The sequence below is a fragment of the Schistocerca gregaria genome, chromosome 3, assembly GCF_023897955.1.
Source record: "Schistocerca gregaria isolate iqSchGreg1 chromosome 3, iqSchGreg1.2, whole genome shotgun sequence".
NCBI lineage: Eukaryota > Metazoa > Arthropoda > Insecta > Orthoptera > Acrididae > Schistocerca > Schistocerca gregaria.
Genome location: NC_064922.1, coordinates 916694190 through 916712835, shown reverse-complemented (window position 1 = coordinate 916712835; position 18646 = coordinate 916694190). Strand labels below are relative to the sequence as shown.

General features: G+C 42.7%; 3 protein-coding genes across 3 annotated transcripts in view; 1 reads left to right on the top strand and 2 right to left on the bottom strand.

Annotated features, from left to right (window-relative positions):
* The window catches only part of LOC126355515 (cuticle protein 16.5-like), a 260085-nt gene that overhangs the window by 70860 nt on the left and 170579 nt on the right, over window positions 1-18646 (bottom strand). The gene's annotated exons all lie outside the window — the stretch shown is intronic.
* LOC126355506 (cuticle protein 16.5-like) overlaps window positions 1-18646 on the bottom strand; it is a 195810-nt gene that overhangs the window by 25269 nt on the left and 151895 nt on the right. The gene's annotated exons all lie outside the window — the stretch shown is intronic.
* LOC126355516 (cuticle protein 16.5-like) lies at window positions 8644-9346 on the top strand. Its single transcript, XM_050005859.1, has 2 exons — window positions 8644-8724; window positions 8846-9346. The coding sequence occupies exons 1-2, from the start codon at window positions 8713-8715 to the stop codon at window positions 9266-9268; spliced, it is 435 nt and encodes a 144-aa protein (XP_049861816.1). The 5' UTR covers window positions 8644-8712; the 3' UTR covers window positions 9269-9346.

Sequence of the window (18646 nt, the reverse complement as noted above, 5' to 3'; positions counted from 1 at the left end):
GGCGTTACCAATAAGGAAACCTAAACAGCCTACTTACAAGGCGACTTTGAAACTTCACCAAACTACATTTACTGCCTCCCACAGTTTTACTAAATCCACAGTAAATCTGAATATGGCCTTCTCATCAAAGATCAAACAACATTATGTAATTAACTGTCTAATTTTGAGACTTTCGTTTTTCCCACAAAATAGGACACTCGGTAATCATAGTTCGCACGGAGAGGAACCTGAAACATGAGAGGTGTTGTGACAGGGGAAAAACGAAGGTAGGTACATAAATTCTGTTATAAGTTATATTTGTGCACACTAAATCGCCCAATAAGCTGATCCTTCACTGTACGTTATTATAGTACTCCTTTACAGTGATTGCGCAATGTGGTGGCCACTGCAAGTTGGTTGGCGCATTTGCAGACCGAATTGCTGGACTCTGGCTCTTCTTGGTGGCGAAGATGAATACCAATTCCAGAATCATTCCAGCATTTTATCCATCCATCCGAGGCATTGGAAAGTAGCAGAAAAAGCCTTTCTCGGAACCAGCACAGTATGCAACTTTTACTTGGCAGTGCACAGTTTGGTAGCTCGTCCCCGACTGACTCTTGTTCCACCTTTTCTACCTAGGCCAACCACAATTTGCGCGCGCGACACAGTTACGTTCCGGAGAGGAACCACTACACCTTTTATGTACTAAACAACTAAGAACCCTAAGTGAGGATCAGCAATTTACATAACAGCAACCAAACACATTAAATAAAACAGAACATTTGCACGTATTGACATTACTACAAAAAATTATTCACATAGAAATTACAATTGTATATAGTAAGTTTTGTTCCCTCCAAATGGGACAAAGAATTTAAATGGCACATATACTACATTGCACAGAATCAAACCATGTCATCAAAGTTTTAACAAAGAAAGGAGTAAACAATTTTGTGTTATCGATTGAAACACAATTACAGATATTCAATGTTATAACATTAAACCAAAGCAAAAAAGGAAAATAAATCAGCACAGCATTAGAGCTATGGTGTTACAAGGCCCCCGGCCAGTGACATCGTGTCGGGAACCCCCACCCCCCGCCCTCCGTGATGTTGCAGCTCACCTTTGAGGGGGGAGAATGAGGAGGCGAGGCGAAGTGACCGCCCAGGAGGGACACGGCTCAGTGGTCCAAGGATCGTTTAGCAAGGGGATAAGAGAATACCATTCCTGCAGTTTTGCAAATAATGGGCACTGTGCAATGTGGAGTCCAAGCCTACATTCACATAAGTGGTATAACATTGCGTGAAGAAAAGCGGCGTCTGTGCAGACTCTAAGTTTTTACAGGTAGAGCCATCCGGCCAGAACACATTGCAAAGAAACTTTGCTTCGCGCCATGAAGTCCAAGAACGCTGTGTGAGGGGAAGTCAGTGACACATAAAGATCTAGGCATTACGTGAGGTGCCGGCCGGGATGGCCGAGCAGTTCTAGGCACTACAGTCTGGAGCTGCGTGACCACTACGGTCGCATGTTCGATTCCTGCCTCGGGTATGGATGTGTGTGATGTCCTTAGGTTAGTTAGGTTTAAGTAGTTCTAAGTTCTAGTGGACAGATGACCTCAGAAGTCAGGTCCCATAGTGCTCAGAACCATTCCGTGAGATGCGAAGGAGTTGTATTGTGGACAAGAATTATTTTCTCTTTTTTAAAGAGACTTTCTGACACCGTTTCATGTGCACTGGGGACTGGGTGTGTATGTGTTGTTCTTAGCACAAGTTACTTTAAATTAGGTTATGTAGTGTGTAAGTCTAGGGACCGATGACCTAAGCCGTTTGGTCCCTTAGGAATTCACAAACATCTGTGCTCTAAACAGCCGTAAATGGGATTCTGATTAGTTAACTTTAAAAAAATTTGCATAGATCGGTAAGTCAGGACGCCAGTTTGTTAGAAATGTCAGCATGGGAAGAAGTGGATTCGCCAAATTAAAAAACATAGCTGAGGAGTGGGAGAGTAACTTATAATTGTTTAAGAACTGCATATGTTGTAGTAAAACTGTTGGTTCAAGTAAGACTTTTGATAGGAGAGAAGATATTTGTCTGGCTAGCAAATAGTCAGTGGCAAACGTTTTGCAGAGCCTTTTTCACTGACGCACAGGAACTGCTTGGACTTCTAGGGAAGAGAGAGATGTCGGTAGGGACACTTTCTCTAGTCACCTCACCTGAGACTGTAAGAAGAAGATTATGAAGGGAATACTTTGGCCGGAGACACGGGAGAGAGGTAAGCATCTTCAGATGCAGAGAAGGGCTGTTGTAGCAATCGGCTGCCGATGTATTGGATAGCAGATATCTTCAAACGGATGAATGTAAGATGATGCCTATAACCAGTAAAGTTCCAAAGCAAACTGACATAATTTCTACTCTAAATTATTGTATTGTTCCACCGAAGCATGTAACACATCGCAGAGAAAAGATGCTTAAGGCACACATCTCCCAAAGTAGTCCCTAAATGGCGTCTATGTACTTAAAAGCACACACACACACACACACATACACACACACATATATATATATATATATATATATATATATATATATATATATATATATATATATATATATCACACACATCCATGCATCCTGGTCAATTACGCCAAACAGCTATTCATATTATACAACCGACTTATCACACTAAGAAAAAGATGTCGCATGAAAAGTAAATGTCGGCTTATACAACGTCAGTGTCTCGCCACAGTAATTTATTTTTTAACTATTAGTACTTTTAACCAATACTTGAGCTTCCTCTCTAAGTTGTACGTTTCATCTGATGCACCAAATGAAATAATTTATTGCATTATTAGTGCTTCATATTTTAATACTACTTACATAATAATAACAGCACTTTCTTTACAGATGTACTTATAACACAAATAATTCATTTCCATTTCATTCTAGAGATATTTAGGTAGCATCTCTAAACCTAATTCTGGAGCGTTGGCAGATGTACTTGTAAAACGTCGTTCCCAAGTCGTTCAACGGCGTAAAAAAAAAACTACACGATTTCGCACAGCTACAAGAAACTATTCCTTTGTGCGGTGGTATGTGTTTTCACCCTTACCCTTCGATAGTAAGCGCAACAAAGTTTTGCAAGCACCTGTCACACGTATTGCCACTGTGCAGTTTAACAGTTAAGACATTGCCGGAGAAAAATATTAAACGTCGAAAGATGACCTCAATTTGATCCGATGACGGCAGATGTACTGATAATCATTTCAATGTCGTCCACCAACAGATAGCATATGGGCATATCTGCAAGAGCAACATATGAGTGTATCCTTTACAACACTGGGCATTAAAATTGCTGCACCACGAAGAAATGCAGATGATAAACGGGTATTCATTGGACAAATATATTATACTAGAAATGACATGTGATTACATTTTCACGCAATTTGGGTGCATTTGTCCTAACAAACCAGTACCCAGAACAACCACGTCTGGCCGTAATAACGGCCTTAATACGCCTGGGTATTGAGTCAAACAGAGCTTGGATGGCGTGTACAGGTACAGCTGTCCATGCAGCTTCAACACGATACCACAGTTCTTCGAGAGTAGTGACTGGCGTATTGCGACGAGCCAGATGCTCGGCCACCATTGACCAGACGTTTTCAATTGGTGAGAGATCTGGAAAATGTGCTACCCAGGCAGCAGTCGAACATTTTCTGTATCCAGAAAGGCCTGTAGAGGGCTTGCTACATGCTGTCGTGCATTATCCTGCTGAAATGTATGGTTTCGCAGGGATCGAATGAAGGGTAGAGCCTCGGGTTGTAACACATCCATCCATACCAACACGCCGGGTGATACGCCAGTATGGCGATGATGAATATACGCTTCCAATGTGCGATCAATGCGATGTCGCCAAACACCGATGCGACGATCATGATGCTGTAAGCAGAACCTGGATTCATCAGAGAACATTACGTTTTGCCATTCGTAAACCCTGGTTCGTCGTTGAGTACACCATCGCAGGCACTCCTGTCTGTGAAGCAGCGTCAAGTGTAACCATAGCCATGGTCTCCGAGCTGATGGTCCATGCTGTTGCAAACGTAGTCGAACTGTTCGTGCAGATGGTTGTGGTCTTGCAAACGTCCCCAACTTTTGACTCAGGGACCGAGACGTGGCTGCACGATCCGTTACATCCATGCGGATAAGATGCCTGTCATCTCGACTGCTAGTGATACGAGGCCGTTGGGATCCAGCGCGGCGGTCCGTATTACTCTCCTGAACCGAACGATTCCGTATTCTGCTAACAGTCGTTGGATCTCTACCAACGCGAGCAGCAATGTGACGATACGATAAACCGCAATCGCGATAGGCTACAATGCGACCTTTATCAAAGTCGTAACGTGATGGTACACATTTCTCCTCCTTACACAAGGCATCACAACAACGTTTCACCAGACAACGCCGGTCACCTGCTGTTTGTGTATGAGAAATCGGTTGGAAACTTTCCTCATGTCAGCCCGTTGTAGGTGTCGCCACCGGCACCAACCTTCTGTTAATGCTCTGAAAAGCTAATCATTTGCATATCAAAGCATCATGTCGGTTACATTTCACCTCCGTAGCACGTCATCTTCGTGGTGTACCAATTGTAATGGCCAGTAGTGTAATAGAGAATGTTTACTGCCAGAACTCTCAGTATGGGGCACACCTGTGAAGCAAGCAGGCAAACATGCTACGGAGACGCACTCGTATTTCCTTCAGCCAACTGAGCGAGTTTGAAAGGGGTCAAACTGTTGTCTCCCGAGTGGCGGGATGGTCCTTTCGGAGAACTGCTGCAGAAAGTGGACTTGAAGCTTCAGGCATGCAACGATAAAGGTATCAGTGTTCACGTGAAGATTCCCACACGCTTAGACGTGGTTTTGGACTGCCACGAAGAACCGACGCCCACCAGAATCGTCGTATTATAAGGGCGAGAGTGTCTGATCATACAGTTACAACTTCACAGATAAGAGGGCTTGTCAGATCAGACATCTCAACGAGACCAGTTCCGAACCGGATATTAGCAGTGAGGCTACGGGCACGCACAACTCTAGCCTGCTTTCCACTCACGCCACAGGATCAAGGTACCCGGTTCGACGAATGCCGTGAGAGGATCACTTGGAAGATGGAATGGCGTGTCGTAGTCTTCAGCGATGGAAGCAGATTCTGCCTAAACACAAGTGATGGCCATTTGTGTGTGCGACGTACAACTGGTGAGCGCTGTCTTGTAGAGTACATTCATCCAAGTCACGCTGGCCCCTTGTAGACTGGGGTGCGATAAGCTACAACGCTCGTTCACCTTTGATGTGTCTGGAGAGGACTCTAAGCACCTTTCGGTACATGCAGAATGTTGTTAGCCCCGTTCTTTTGCGATTCTTGCAACAGGCAGATGATGGGTTGTTCCTGCAGGATAATGCTTAACCGTACACTGCCTGTGAAACCACATGTGCTCTAGAAGACGTGCAGCGCCTTCTGTGGTCAGTACGACCTCTGGAGCACGTGTTGATGTGATGTGACGAGAAGTGCGGCTCGTCACCCAACAACTCATGCAGAACTACGTAAACAGGTCGAGCAAGAGTGGCCTAACCTATCCCAGGACAGTATTCGCCATCTGTATGATCGACTGTATGCTGGAGTCAGTGCCTGCATTACTGCCAGTGGAGGCTAGACCACTTGCTAGTATGGGTTTTCCTGCATGGGTCGATACCGCATACCTCAGAACCGCTTCTGCTATTTAAATTTAATCATTTCAAGTGCTCAATAAGAACTACTGCAGCAATAAATCGTGAGTGAAGCTGAAACCTCTAAAATGATGTACTAACTTTTCTTTCCGGTAGTATGATAATCTTTGTAAAATAATATAGTATGAAGCATTATCATAGCTGATATGCAGAAAAAGTAATCCACGATCAAGTTCCTCGGAGGGCACAGAAAACCTACGTAACTTACCAGCTGTAGGAAATAACGACATATATTTTACCATCATCACTATATGGCGATTAGCTTTTCATTCCACTGTCAACTATAATAGCTCCAGCAGATCAGGTTGTCAAACAAAAGAGCTTTGATTTTTGTGAGTTATCCGTTTTAACAAAACCTCAAACCTACTTTCTCATTTTCAAAATTAGAATAATATTAATATCTTCAGCTGCTGACTTGCGCCGGCCGCGGTGGTCTCGCGGTTCTAGGCGCTCAGTCCGGAACCGCGGGACTGCCACGGTCGCAGGTTCGAATCCTGCCTCGGGCATAGATATGTTCTAGGGGACTGATGGCCGCAGATGTTAAGTCCCATAGTGCTCAGAGCCATCTGAACCATTTTTTGCTGACTTGCATAGATGTATACCAACGGGGTCAGGTGAAAATGTGTGCCTTGACCGGGACTCCAACCCGGGATCTCCTGCTTACATGGCAGACGCTCTATCCATCTTTTCTAATTTTTTTAAAAAAAACTCTTTTTGTTCGGTTTTGTTCCTTGCATCTGCTGGGGGCGGACTTCGTAAGACATCCGGTTAAGTTCGTTGTTGATCGATTAATTCAGTTTTTTTATTACAGAAGACAGCTAACCCTCTGACCGAACACGCTGAGCTACCGCGTCGGCGATCTGAGCCACCGAGGGCACAGAGGATAGTGCAACTGCAGGGACTATCTCCCGCACGTCTCTCGCGAGACTCACATGCTCACCTTGTATGTCCACACACTATATTCGTAGTGTCCCACCCCAAGACACTCTTTACTCGTGGAAGACATCCTTACCAAGTGCCATAAGAGTTCGGGGACTACGTGTGAATTCGCACACAAGAAGAAGGTCATAGCCGGTTTGGCCAGACCTCTATACTTACGTGGATACGGTGTCTCTTCTTTCGGACATGTCCGAAAGCACAGACACCATATCCATATAAGTAAATTTTTCATTTTCAGTTAACTCCTTCAGTATTCCTCCACATCCACATTTTGAAAAGTTCTAAGCGCTCTTCTGCATATCTTCGCAGTGTTCTAATTTCAACACCACGGAACACCCCCAACGTAGATCTCTCCTATAAACCACGAACATAAAAATAGGACTTGGGCAGAGGCATGCAGACAGTCGATTTCACTTGATTCCGTTTCCGAGTTGAGTAAGCAACGACATTACAAGTGGTGCTACATCGTACCCGACGCCATACACCGTGTGGTGGCTTAGATAATATATGTTTATGTGTAGATGTAGATGAAGCCATTTTACTAACCATCATGTTAGCTGCATATTTTAAAGATTTGTGACAACACCTTGAATACGAACAGTAGGCACGAAGCGCGTAGCACTACCGTACACCAAAATGACAGAAAACCAAAATATGAATTCAATGCAGGATTATGATTTTGTTCGACAAACCCAATAAGGTTTTTCGCTCCAAAGGAACTACGCCAAAGAACGTAAGTCAATACAAAACATGTCTAGAGTTTACAGATGTCCTGTGATGGGTTTCATATAACTGCAGCATCAACAGAGACTATAAAAGTGTAAAATTAGATTTCGAACGGTTCTAAACTGTACTTCATCTTCACAGCTGTACTGAAATCATTTGATGTATGTGGAGAGTTACTTCCAGGTATGAGTACAGTGGAAACTTCATTCTACTCTCTTTTATTTTTGCAAGAGTGACGAGTGTAGAAGGTCTTAAGAGCGTTAAGAGACAAACACTTAACGGATCAGTTGGATACTATCATACTTTATGTTACGTAGTTAAAATGATATGGCAGGGAGAGTTTTGTCCAGAACGGAATGAGGAACATTGAACATGTATTAATAGAAGGCTCGTAGTAGGAGACTGCTATGTAAAGCCGCAGAGGTGGCCGAGAAGTTCTAGGAGATCCGTCTGAATCTTCGCGACCGCTACGGTCGCAGGTTCAAATCCTGCCTCGGGCATAGATATGTGTGATGTCCTTAGATTATGGCTCTGAGCACTATGTGACTTAACATCTGAGGTCATCAGTCCCTTATAACTTTACTTAAACCTAACTAACCTAACGATATAACACACATCCATGTCCGAGGCAGGATTCAAACCTGCGACCGTAGCGGTCGCGCGATTCCAAACTGTAGCGCCTAGAACCGCTCGGCCACTCCAGCCGGCTGTTCTTAGATTATTTAGGTTTAAGTAGTTCTAGGTTCTAGGGACTAATGACCTCAGATGCTAAGTCCTATAGTGCTCAGAGCCATTTGAACGATTTTTTTTTTTTTTTTTTTTTTTTTTTTTTTTTTTTTTTTTTTTTTTTTGCTGTGCAGAGATATCTCTGTTCAACAGTGTAATTTCATAAATTTTTAAGCTATCAGAAAATTCTGTTTCTTGATGGCTATATGGGAAACGAGCAAAACCAATTTCAGTCTTCACATTCTGTGAATATTGGCAGCAGTTATAAAACGACTTGACCATTAAAGGGAGTCTATAGCCAACGAATGCAGCCATCAGAAAGATCGCTGTAAACTCAATGTAGCTTTATATTGCGACCGACATCGCAAATACCAAGAGAGGTTTCGAGGATCAAATCAGAATCCAAAAAGGACAACACTCGAGGGCGATCCAGGCACGAGGTCAGAATCAGGCGGCGCGCTGCTTTCACTCGCTGCACACACTGCCGGACTCACCGGTATAAATAGCGGCCGTGACCACTGGCCAGGCACATTTCGGCAGCGGCAGCAGCAGCAGCAACTCCCACAACCATGAACACCCTGGTACGTATTACTGCTGTTTTATTTTACTTCACTACTACAACAAACAACAAGCTTGTCTGTGTAGCACATCTATGTACATATTAGATGAGAACATCGTTCTACGATACTTCTTGAAATTCAGATCGTCCTGAGCGCCGTCCTGGCCGTCGCCGTGGCTAAGCCCGGCTACCTGGGCGCCGCCCCCGCCGCAGTCGTCGCCCCCGCGGCCTACGCCGCCCCCGCGGTGGTGGCCGCCCCCGTGCACGCCGGCTACGCCGCCTACGGCCCCGCCCCCGTCGCCGTGCGCTCCGACGGCTACCTGCTGGACACCCCTGCCGTCGCCGCCACCAGGGCCGCCCACCTGACCGCCGTCGCCCAGACTCAGGCCCGTGACGCCGTCATCAACGGCGCCGCCCTCGCCTACGCTGCCCGGGCTTACGCCGCCCCCGCTGTGGCGTACGCCGCCCCCGCTCATGTCGCCTATGCCGCCCCAGCCGCCTACGCCGCCCCTGGTGCCCTCGCCGCCGCCGCTCACCTCCAAGCTAAGGCTGCTCTGCTGGGCTGAAATGTCTAATTTTGAAAGAGAGTAGACCAGCACAAACACCAAAATTAAAAAAAAATAATAAAACACCAACAACGAACATACCTTTTGTTCTTCTTTTTACCTTTCCTGATTTTCTGTTGAGTTAACACGAGCTGTGGAATATGTGATTACTTTTACGAAGTCAAGATACATGAAATACATATCCTTCCGTCGTTTCTTGGAGAAAAATCACATTTAAGGTTAAAAAACGCTGTTTCTTGTTCTCCTAATTTGTTTATTTAGAAGCTTGTTACTGTATTCCTGACACTGTCAGAAATAACTGACTACTATTCTCAAGAAATACCAGATAATAGGAAACCCGGCAGTGGTAACGTAGATACATCAACATACACAGATACTATCATCATACCCATAATGACGTTTGAGGTAAATGCTTAATTATTTCAACTGTTTCTAACAGCCTTTTTCCCTTTAAAATGTGTGTGAAATCTTTCAATGTGTGTGAAAGCTTATGGGACTTAACTGCTAAGGTCATCAGTCTCTAAGCTTACACACTACTTGACCTAAATTATCCTAAGGACAAACATGCACATCCATGCCCGAGGGAGGATTCGAACCTCCGCCTGGACTACCCGCCACTCCATGACTGCAGCGCCCTAGACCGCTAGGCTAACTCCGCGCTGCTTTTTCCCTTCGCCGGACACATTATGGACTTCGGTGTAGACTTCTCATCTATCAGCTGCTAACAGAACGCATTCAGCAAAACTGGAGTCTAACTTGTGTAAACTCCAGCTACGTTCATATCCAGTGAATGTAGCTGCTATATAGTCCTTCGTGTTTGACTAATATACAATTTTTTTTAAGTCAATGTAAGATAAGTTATCCTCAGAACCGACGAAGAAAGAAAGAATGGAAAACTCGGCGAGGAAAAACGAACAGGATAATAGGACATTAGTTCCGACATCAGGGAGTTATTTCCATTGAACGAGATAGAGCTGGGGAGTGTATAAACTGCAGGGTAAAATGGAGACTGGGATGTATCCAAAAAATAATTTAAGACGTACTGTGTAAGTGCTACGACAAGTGAACCACAAGGCATAGGGATTTTTGTAATATTTTGTACTTACGGTACTTGAGGTGCAGAACTCAAATACAGCTTTCCTAAAGGAGTTCGAGAAAATGGTTCAAATGGCTCTGAGCACTATGCGTCTTAACATCTGAGGGCATCAGTCCCCGAGAACTTGGGACAACTTAAACCTAATATAAGGAGATCACACACATCCATGCCCGAGGCAGGATTCGAACCTGCGACCGTAGTGGTGGCGTGGTTCCAGACTTTACATCCTAGAACCGCTCGGCCACCACGGCTGGCAAAGGAGTTCGAAGCAAAGCTCGAAAATTCTCGAGAATATGTACTTTGATGTTTGCGACTAAGTTTATATTCTAAAATAAGATACATATTTTTCGACAATGAGTGTGGCTGTGTAGTAGAGTGCTCGCTTTCTCTCTCTCTTCCTCTGTGTGTGTATGTGTGTGTGTGTGTGTGAGTGTGTATGTGTTTGTGTGTGTGGGAGGGGGCGGTCGGGGGGTCGGGGACGGGGGGGGGGGCGGGGGGGGGGGGGGGCGGAACGAGTCTGTGTTCAGTTCCAGGGAAAATAAAAGTTTTCCAGAAAGGTACATGTTCTAGTACCATTTCCGTCAAGTGACACAAGGGGCGAAGAAGACTGGTAATTGTCAGATGAAGTCTCGTTACCGTCATATATTTTTTTCTTTTCTTCCATTCAGTTCAAATACCTGTGTAATTTAAGTAAATAGTTTATCAAATAAATGCTAGTTAACACAACTAATAGTATTTATGTGAAAAATGAACGTTTTGGTATTTCAAATTATGTACTGCACACAAAAATCTAGTTTCCATCGCAAACAAAAATTCTTCATTACGGTACTGGTCATGCATAAAAATAGTAAATCAAGATTGTATAATTCCAACAAAAACAATTCCAATTTATTGTACGGTTTTATATGTTACGCTTCAAGTAAATGTTCATAGAATACGACCTTTGTTTAAATATTAGATTTCACCAGGATTCGAACCGAACTTTGTTCCATGGATCCATGCTACTTGCCGAAAAAATCTATCTAATTTTTATAATATTAAGAATTGCCTGAAAATTTCGAACTTCATTTTCTCGAGAATTTTTGAGAGCTGATGCGAACTACTTTGGGAAATTACATTTGAGTTATAAGATTCGAGTACTATATATATATATATATATATATATATATATATATATATATATATATATATATATATATACAAATTTGCAAAATCCTATTGTCGTCTCGGCCCCCTTGTGAGATGAAGAGGTTGACATGAGAGGAATTTGTGACTGGCCACAGTCACAAGATCGATATTTATAAAAAAAGGAGCAGTGGGCGAGTGATAAGAGAGTGTTGATAATGTGCAACATATTTAACAATATTTATTAAACCTATTATTTCCTAAGCCCACAGTAAATATCAGTCGCCACAGACAACTAAAGTTTTCATTCAAATACAACACCTCTACATATAACCCCGAGGACGGTTTTAGCAACCCTACACCTTGTGTTCAACGGTTATCTCTCTAACAAAACCGCCGCAAAATCCTTCCAAAGGGGCTTTGCTAGCAGCTGCCCTATAACTAGGGACCAACACCTGTCACAGAGTACGCATAACTGCCATGGTGAGGCGCCATCACGTTCGTACATCTCTTCCAAGTCGACCCACAGGTAAAACGAGCGCCCCTCGCCCATTGCTGTCCCCATTATGCAAGACTCCACAGCTGCGGGGCGCGTCCTTCCGCCTCTGGCAGTGCAGAGACAGCCACGCCCTCCACGTGGCCCAGCGCCATCGTTCAACACTGTTACCAGGAATTTCAGGTACCATTTGTGGCACCACTGCAATAGTGCTGTCTCCATCTCACCATGATTTTCTAGACACCACTTTTCAAATAAATCTGTTTCGTCCTTGCTGTTGAATAAGATACATACTGCTATAACGTGTAGTTATTTTTGTGTAAAGTACTGGTGGGTAACGCTATTTTGTGATACGCACAAGTGGATAATGTATCTTACTGTCTTCTCAAGCCCAGGGTGGTAAACAGACATTCTACATAGCTATTAATGCTGGCTCTTTAATACCACTAACGTTATATGTGGATTATCTCAAATTAATTAGAATTTCTGCTGTGACATTATAAGAATGCAGAAATTGATGTAAATGAGAGTTCGGGATTTTTTTTCTAAAATGAAAACACAACCTCTCTCTTGTTCATTCTACATGTAATTTATCACTGTTTTCAGGTTTCAAGTGATACATAACAAGCAAGTTTAATTGCTTTCAACTCTCAACAAAAAAATTAACGTTTAGACATTCAATATGTGATTATTAAATCTTTATATATGAGAATGTTATACCTAGCAAAAAAAATTAAATCTTTAAAAGTGTAATTTACATCTACGTTTTCATAGCTATTCAATGGACTAAGTAGGTGGAGAATGAAATTTTATCCATTATACTAACCAGTCTCTCATGTACTCAATGGAGGGTATGTTAGTATTCAACTCTTGAAATTCTATATTCAAAATGTCCTCAGGTTGGAGTGAGCAAACTCTCGACTCAACATTTAATGTTGCCTAATGCACCTTGGTACATTACCAATCGGGAACTGGGGTGGCGTTGTGTCCGTGCTGGATCTGAAGAACTAATTCCCTACTCTGGCCTTGACAGAATCACTCAGTCTCAACTTCCTTGCGTTCGGTAGAACGTTAAATTTTCCCTAGTCGAAATAACGGCTGCTGCACACTCACTAAAGGATGGAGCGGAGTGCACAATGCTCTGCCCTCATAAATTCTCACAGCAATTTGATCTACCGCTTTGCATCTGTCGCCATGATACGTGTAGCTTACCGCCCTCACTTCGCAGACGTAAAGGTCTCAACGCCTTCGCTATTTTTCCACACATATGTGTGGCCCGCTGCCAGACGAGAGGGCTCTGTTAATTTAGTTCTCAAAAATGCTTTTATATGACGTGACTCTCTCCACCATGTCTCTTCTACGTCACACAGTATGGCTTCAGCCAACCACTTCCTCACTATAGTTGAATTTTTATTATTCTTGCCGGGTCGCCGCTAGCCTTGTGAATGCTGTGTAGCCATTTACCCACAGTCTCGGCTGTGTTTATTTAATTGTTCTCGCCTTATTTCTTACTGTTCTGTAGCTGGGTCTTCTTTTGCTAATGTTAATTGAATGCCATTAGCCTCGTGCACAGTCTGCCTCCAAACTGCGTTAACTTTATCTCATGTATGCATACCCCTGTCGCTATAAGTGTAGATATTGTTTTGTTATTGTGTACATGAAATTATCACAATTGCTTCCTGTGAACAATATAGAGTTATTTTCTGGAGATTTTATTCTGTACCGTAATTATGAAGCATATGTAAGGTCCGAAAAATGTGGACGCCTTACTCTGCGCTACCTGTTACATAAAATGAAGTGTTGTAGTTGCAAGAGTTGGGAGTTTTTTTTAATTTGACGGATTGGTTTCCTATTTGTGGATAGAATACCAACAGATTTAAGCAATGGCTGTGACTAAAGAGGCGGTATAAATATAGGACATCTGATGTCACAACCAAAGATATGCGTTGATTATATCTTTGTTTCACATGTTTCGCTTCCTACATACGGATCTCTCGAGTCGACCCTGTTCAGTTGTTTCCCAACAATGACTTAATACGACAGAGTCCGGTTTAGGATAAATGAATTAGTAGAAACAAAATTCACCTTTGTTCATCAACCTTAAACATAAAATATACGTATCAAAGGGTAAACTATTCCGAGAAATTAACTTTTTCCGTTTATCATGGTAATGAATGGTTCAACCATAAATCTAACGACTATTATGTTTTTATGAACTATGAGCAAACTTGTTGTTGAAGATTGGTTGTTTCGCATCTCCCAATGAATACAACGAATTTTATATAGTGTAATGAGAAGTACATCGATCTCATTACTGATAATTACTATGTGATAACGCAGAAAATTATTAATTGATAAATATGCATCACTCCAGCTATTACCAGGTGTAACGGCGCCCTACCCTTTTTCCAGGTAGTCAAATCCTATGAACATTACTTGGTTTTCCTTCAGTCTTACTTCCGCTATCAACTGCAACTTTACCTTTCCTAAAGCCAAACTAATCAAAAATGGTCCAAATGGCTCTCAGCATTACGGGACTTAACTGCTGTGGTCATTAGTCCCCTGAACTTAGAACTACTTAAACCCAACTAACCTATGGACATCACACACACATCCAAACAGGAAGCAGGATGAGAACCTGCGACCGTAGCGGTCGCGCGGTTCCCGACTGTACTGCCTAGAAACGCTCGGCCACTCCAGCAAGCTCAAACTGATCATTCTGAAACTCATCCTCAATTTTCTCTTTTCCATTCTTCAGTATATTATTCTTGTCAGCAGTTTGAGGGAAAGAATTTTTAAGCATATTTTGTGAATATTCTCGCACTTGTCGCCTCTGGAATCTTCGGTATTGTGTGAAGTGTGATCGTACATCGCCAGTCTCATACATTCTACACATCTCTGTGAATAGTAGTTTTGTTGCCATTTCTTTCAATGATTTTAGAAATTCCGATGGAATGTTATCTACCGCTTTTGCGTTATTTGATCTTAAGTCGCCCAAAGCTGTTTTAAATTCTGATTCTAATACTGGTTCCCCTATCTGTTCCCATTCGACTCCATTTTTCTCTTTCCACACGTCATGAAACCAGTCCTAGAAGCCTTAAATGTATTTCTTTCAACTTTCAATTTCACCAAAGATCGTTTTAACTCTCTTGCATCCTGAGTCAGCCCTTCAGACAGTGATTTACTTTTCGATTTCTTCAGTTTATCATGCAGCCATTTCACCTTCACCTCTTTGGACCTACTCTTTATTCCATTCAGAAGTGACTAGCAACGAAAAAAATTTAAAAGAATCAAAACCTTCAAGATTGTCGACGTTTTACAGAAGCTCAAAACGTAGAACGAACTTCCATGCGAGATGCCTTAAATACTGTCTCGAAATCTGGCAGAAAATTCGTAGGGACTCTGGTCGTATATACACGATATTAGACACTGTTTTTCTGTAGTTCCTATTGTAAGGTGCACATAATAATTTAAATGTTTTGTCCAGTCCAGAGCTGACGGGTAGTCGATATATGCAGACTTGTAAATCGGCGTAGGTCCCTCTTCGGAGCTGATGGCTGTCAGACTGCACACGTCTATCTTATCTAGAAATGAGTAGTATTTACACGGTACTGGCTCATCCATGTTTTGCTAAGGCACTGGTTCTCGTCACATAAACCACGACAGAGACATGGCATAAGGATTCTGTGGTCGTGCTACGTTGATGATGTTCCGCATCTTCCCTCCCTATCAAACCGGGTGGTTTTATAACTGACAGACCTCGTGGAGAGAGCACTGGTCGCTGCTGACATAACTTCCTCCTGTTGGGCCCTCGCCTGATCTTATTCCATTAGCCTCCGCTGTTAACCGTGGCGACGCCTTTATTTCATTCAGCCACGCCTAGCAAAACTGTTCCGGCGCAAAAGCTTTACCCACGTGTTCAAGAACGTAAACCAACCCACCATCAATTCCGTCAAATCAACAACATGCGTCAATTCGTCACCTATCCTAGCAACCGGTCGCCTAGTTTCTATAGTCGAAAATAAGCTCTCTTACTGCAAAGGTAAGAGTAGATGCACTGAAACATTTATGTTCTGATAAACGTATTGTCAGGATATATCGACTTTCATTACTAAACATAATGAATGCAAAAAATGACAAAGAAAAAAGTATTTGTGTAGACTGCCTGGCGGTGTATCATTACAGTATGAATATCACTTTCATAAAAGACATGAAGGAAATATACGCTGTGGCAACGAACTATTAAGGATTAATGCTAGAGATGGAACGAAAGACGAGAAATTTAAGACAGTGTTGCAGTGTTTTTGTGCTTGTGCTCTTTTTACATATCTGTGGGAGCGATAGCGAGCCAACATCGTAGAACGGTACACAGGTTATAATAGGCTTGCTCCTGCTGTTGCTGAGAATATATGTAAGTAGTTTAGCTTTCTATTTATCTTTGAGGTATAACGAAAATGTGCTAGGTTTTTTAAACGCAGGCGAAGTGGGGAGTAGAAATAACATTATTCTGTGTTAATTTTTTTATATACGAGCAAATCTACGTCTATGTGGTAAATGGATTATAGTAAAATTTACTGTGGAATATATCAGGGTGTCATTTTCATTTACCTTAACGGGGCTACACATTTGATTACTAAGCATCACACACAATTTTCGTCGGTTTAAATCAACGGGTGGGATAAACTGGTACGTCGGTAATTAGGAGTAATGACTGCGGTGCTCTACAGAAACGCCGCACCTTGGACTTGAAAGATAACGTCCTTCGGCATGTGGAAGAGAACCAGATTCAGACGACTAGTACTCGAAGAATAGCCCACGCCATGGACTGCTAAGGAAGACACAAAATGATAGTCTCCGCTGAGTCTGTATCGTGAAGCAGGAGATTTGAAAGTTATCTGATCTTCAAAACATGTTTTACATCCTAACGGTAAATTTACTGACATCGTTCGCTTATCAAAACCTTATCAGGTTTTTGCCCCCTCCACAACCGCTAGAAGACTGTAATAGGCATTGTGAAGCACCATGTATATGTATATACGAGGTGTTCCAAAAAATGTGTACACTCTTTTACAGCTCGTAACTTATATATATATATATATATATATATATATATATATATATATATATATATATATATATATATATGTGTGTGTGTGTGTTTTGAAGGTGTCATGGCTTGATAAGTTGCTGCAGCCAGGCTGAATATTGAGCTGGAAAAGTTCGTTCCAAAGTACTACTGGAAAACTGAGAACGTAAGTGAAGTGCGAAGATAGTTCAGAACAAAGTTTCAGCGAGATGTGAAAACGCGACTCATAATTACTCGTCTGCGAGATTGAGGAAGAAGAAACCGGCCAGAATGTCCACAGGAGCCATCCCGGAAAACCATGTTAAAGAAAACACTGTGACCATGAAAGAATTGTGAGAAGATGGTTGCCTAGATGTTTTGAGGTCACTGACAATCTTCTTTCGGATTGTGAAACTAAATAAGTCACGATTATGTGGCACAAAATTTGAAACAGTCTGGGTCTGTTCACATGCCGACTGGCGGTATCAGACAAAAAGTTATGTCTTCCTTAAATAATATTGCAGATTCGTTTTGGTTATGATCTATGTTGTTAAGACATGTGAAATGTAAAGTCGTATATAGTGCCACTGTACCGCCATTTAAAGGTGGCGCGTTCACATTTTCCCCTTCTCCATCGTCCTCACGCTAAAACAGCGTGGTATGGTGCTGGGGGAAATGTGCAGAAAAGCTGAAAGCCATGGGACACCTGGCTCTCGTGCCAGTGCTTGAACAACGAGCCGAAATCCTGACAGCCCCTGCCACCCCTGCTGTCCTAGATAGTCTGTGCAGCAAGCAGCTCGTGAGACAGGTGTTCCTGAGATGGGAAAGGACAAACAATACCGATACAAGGTTTTTTGAAGTGATGACGTCACTTTTGGTTCAATGTATCGTCACAGTTCTGCATGCTGGCCAGTAGAGTATCTTCACCAGACAGTGGAACAAGATGTGAACCTACGAGGAGTTACAGTGTATTGTGGATTATCAGAATTCGGCTTCAGTGGACCATTGTTTCTTGGGCATATAGTGACTTCTAAAAATTACTTGAAATGACTGCAGGAATACGCCATACCACAAATCGAAGAGCTGTATCGGGATGGAGAGCGGTATTTCCAACACGATGGAGCACCTCCCCACTACAGTCGCGGTGTAATGGCCTACCCTGATGAAAACATACCAGGAAGATGGATAGGACGAAGAGGCAGTACTGAGTACGATCCACGGTTACCAGATTTGATCACTATGGATTTTTTTTATGGGAGAACGTGAAGCAGAATTTTTGTAGCACAAGAAAGCTACAGTCAATGAGTAGACAGCAGTCATGGAAGATGAATGTGCCAAAATACCAATTACAGTGATTAGGAACGCGTTGTTATCAGCTGTCTCTGGATCTCAATGGCCAACAAATTGAGCGCTTTCGATAAATGACTGGGTTATGGTTGTTTGGGGGAAGAGACCAGACAGCGAGGTTCAAAAATGGCTCTGAGCGCTATGGGACTTAACATCTATAGTCATTAGTCCCCTAGAACTTAGAACTACTTAAACCTAACAAACCTATCACACAACACCCAGTCATCACGAGGAAGAGAAAGACAGCGA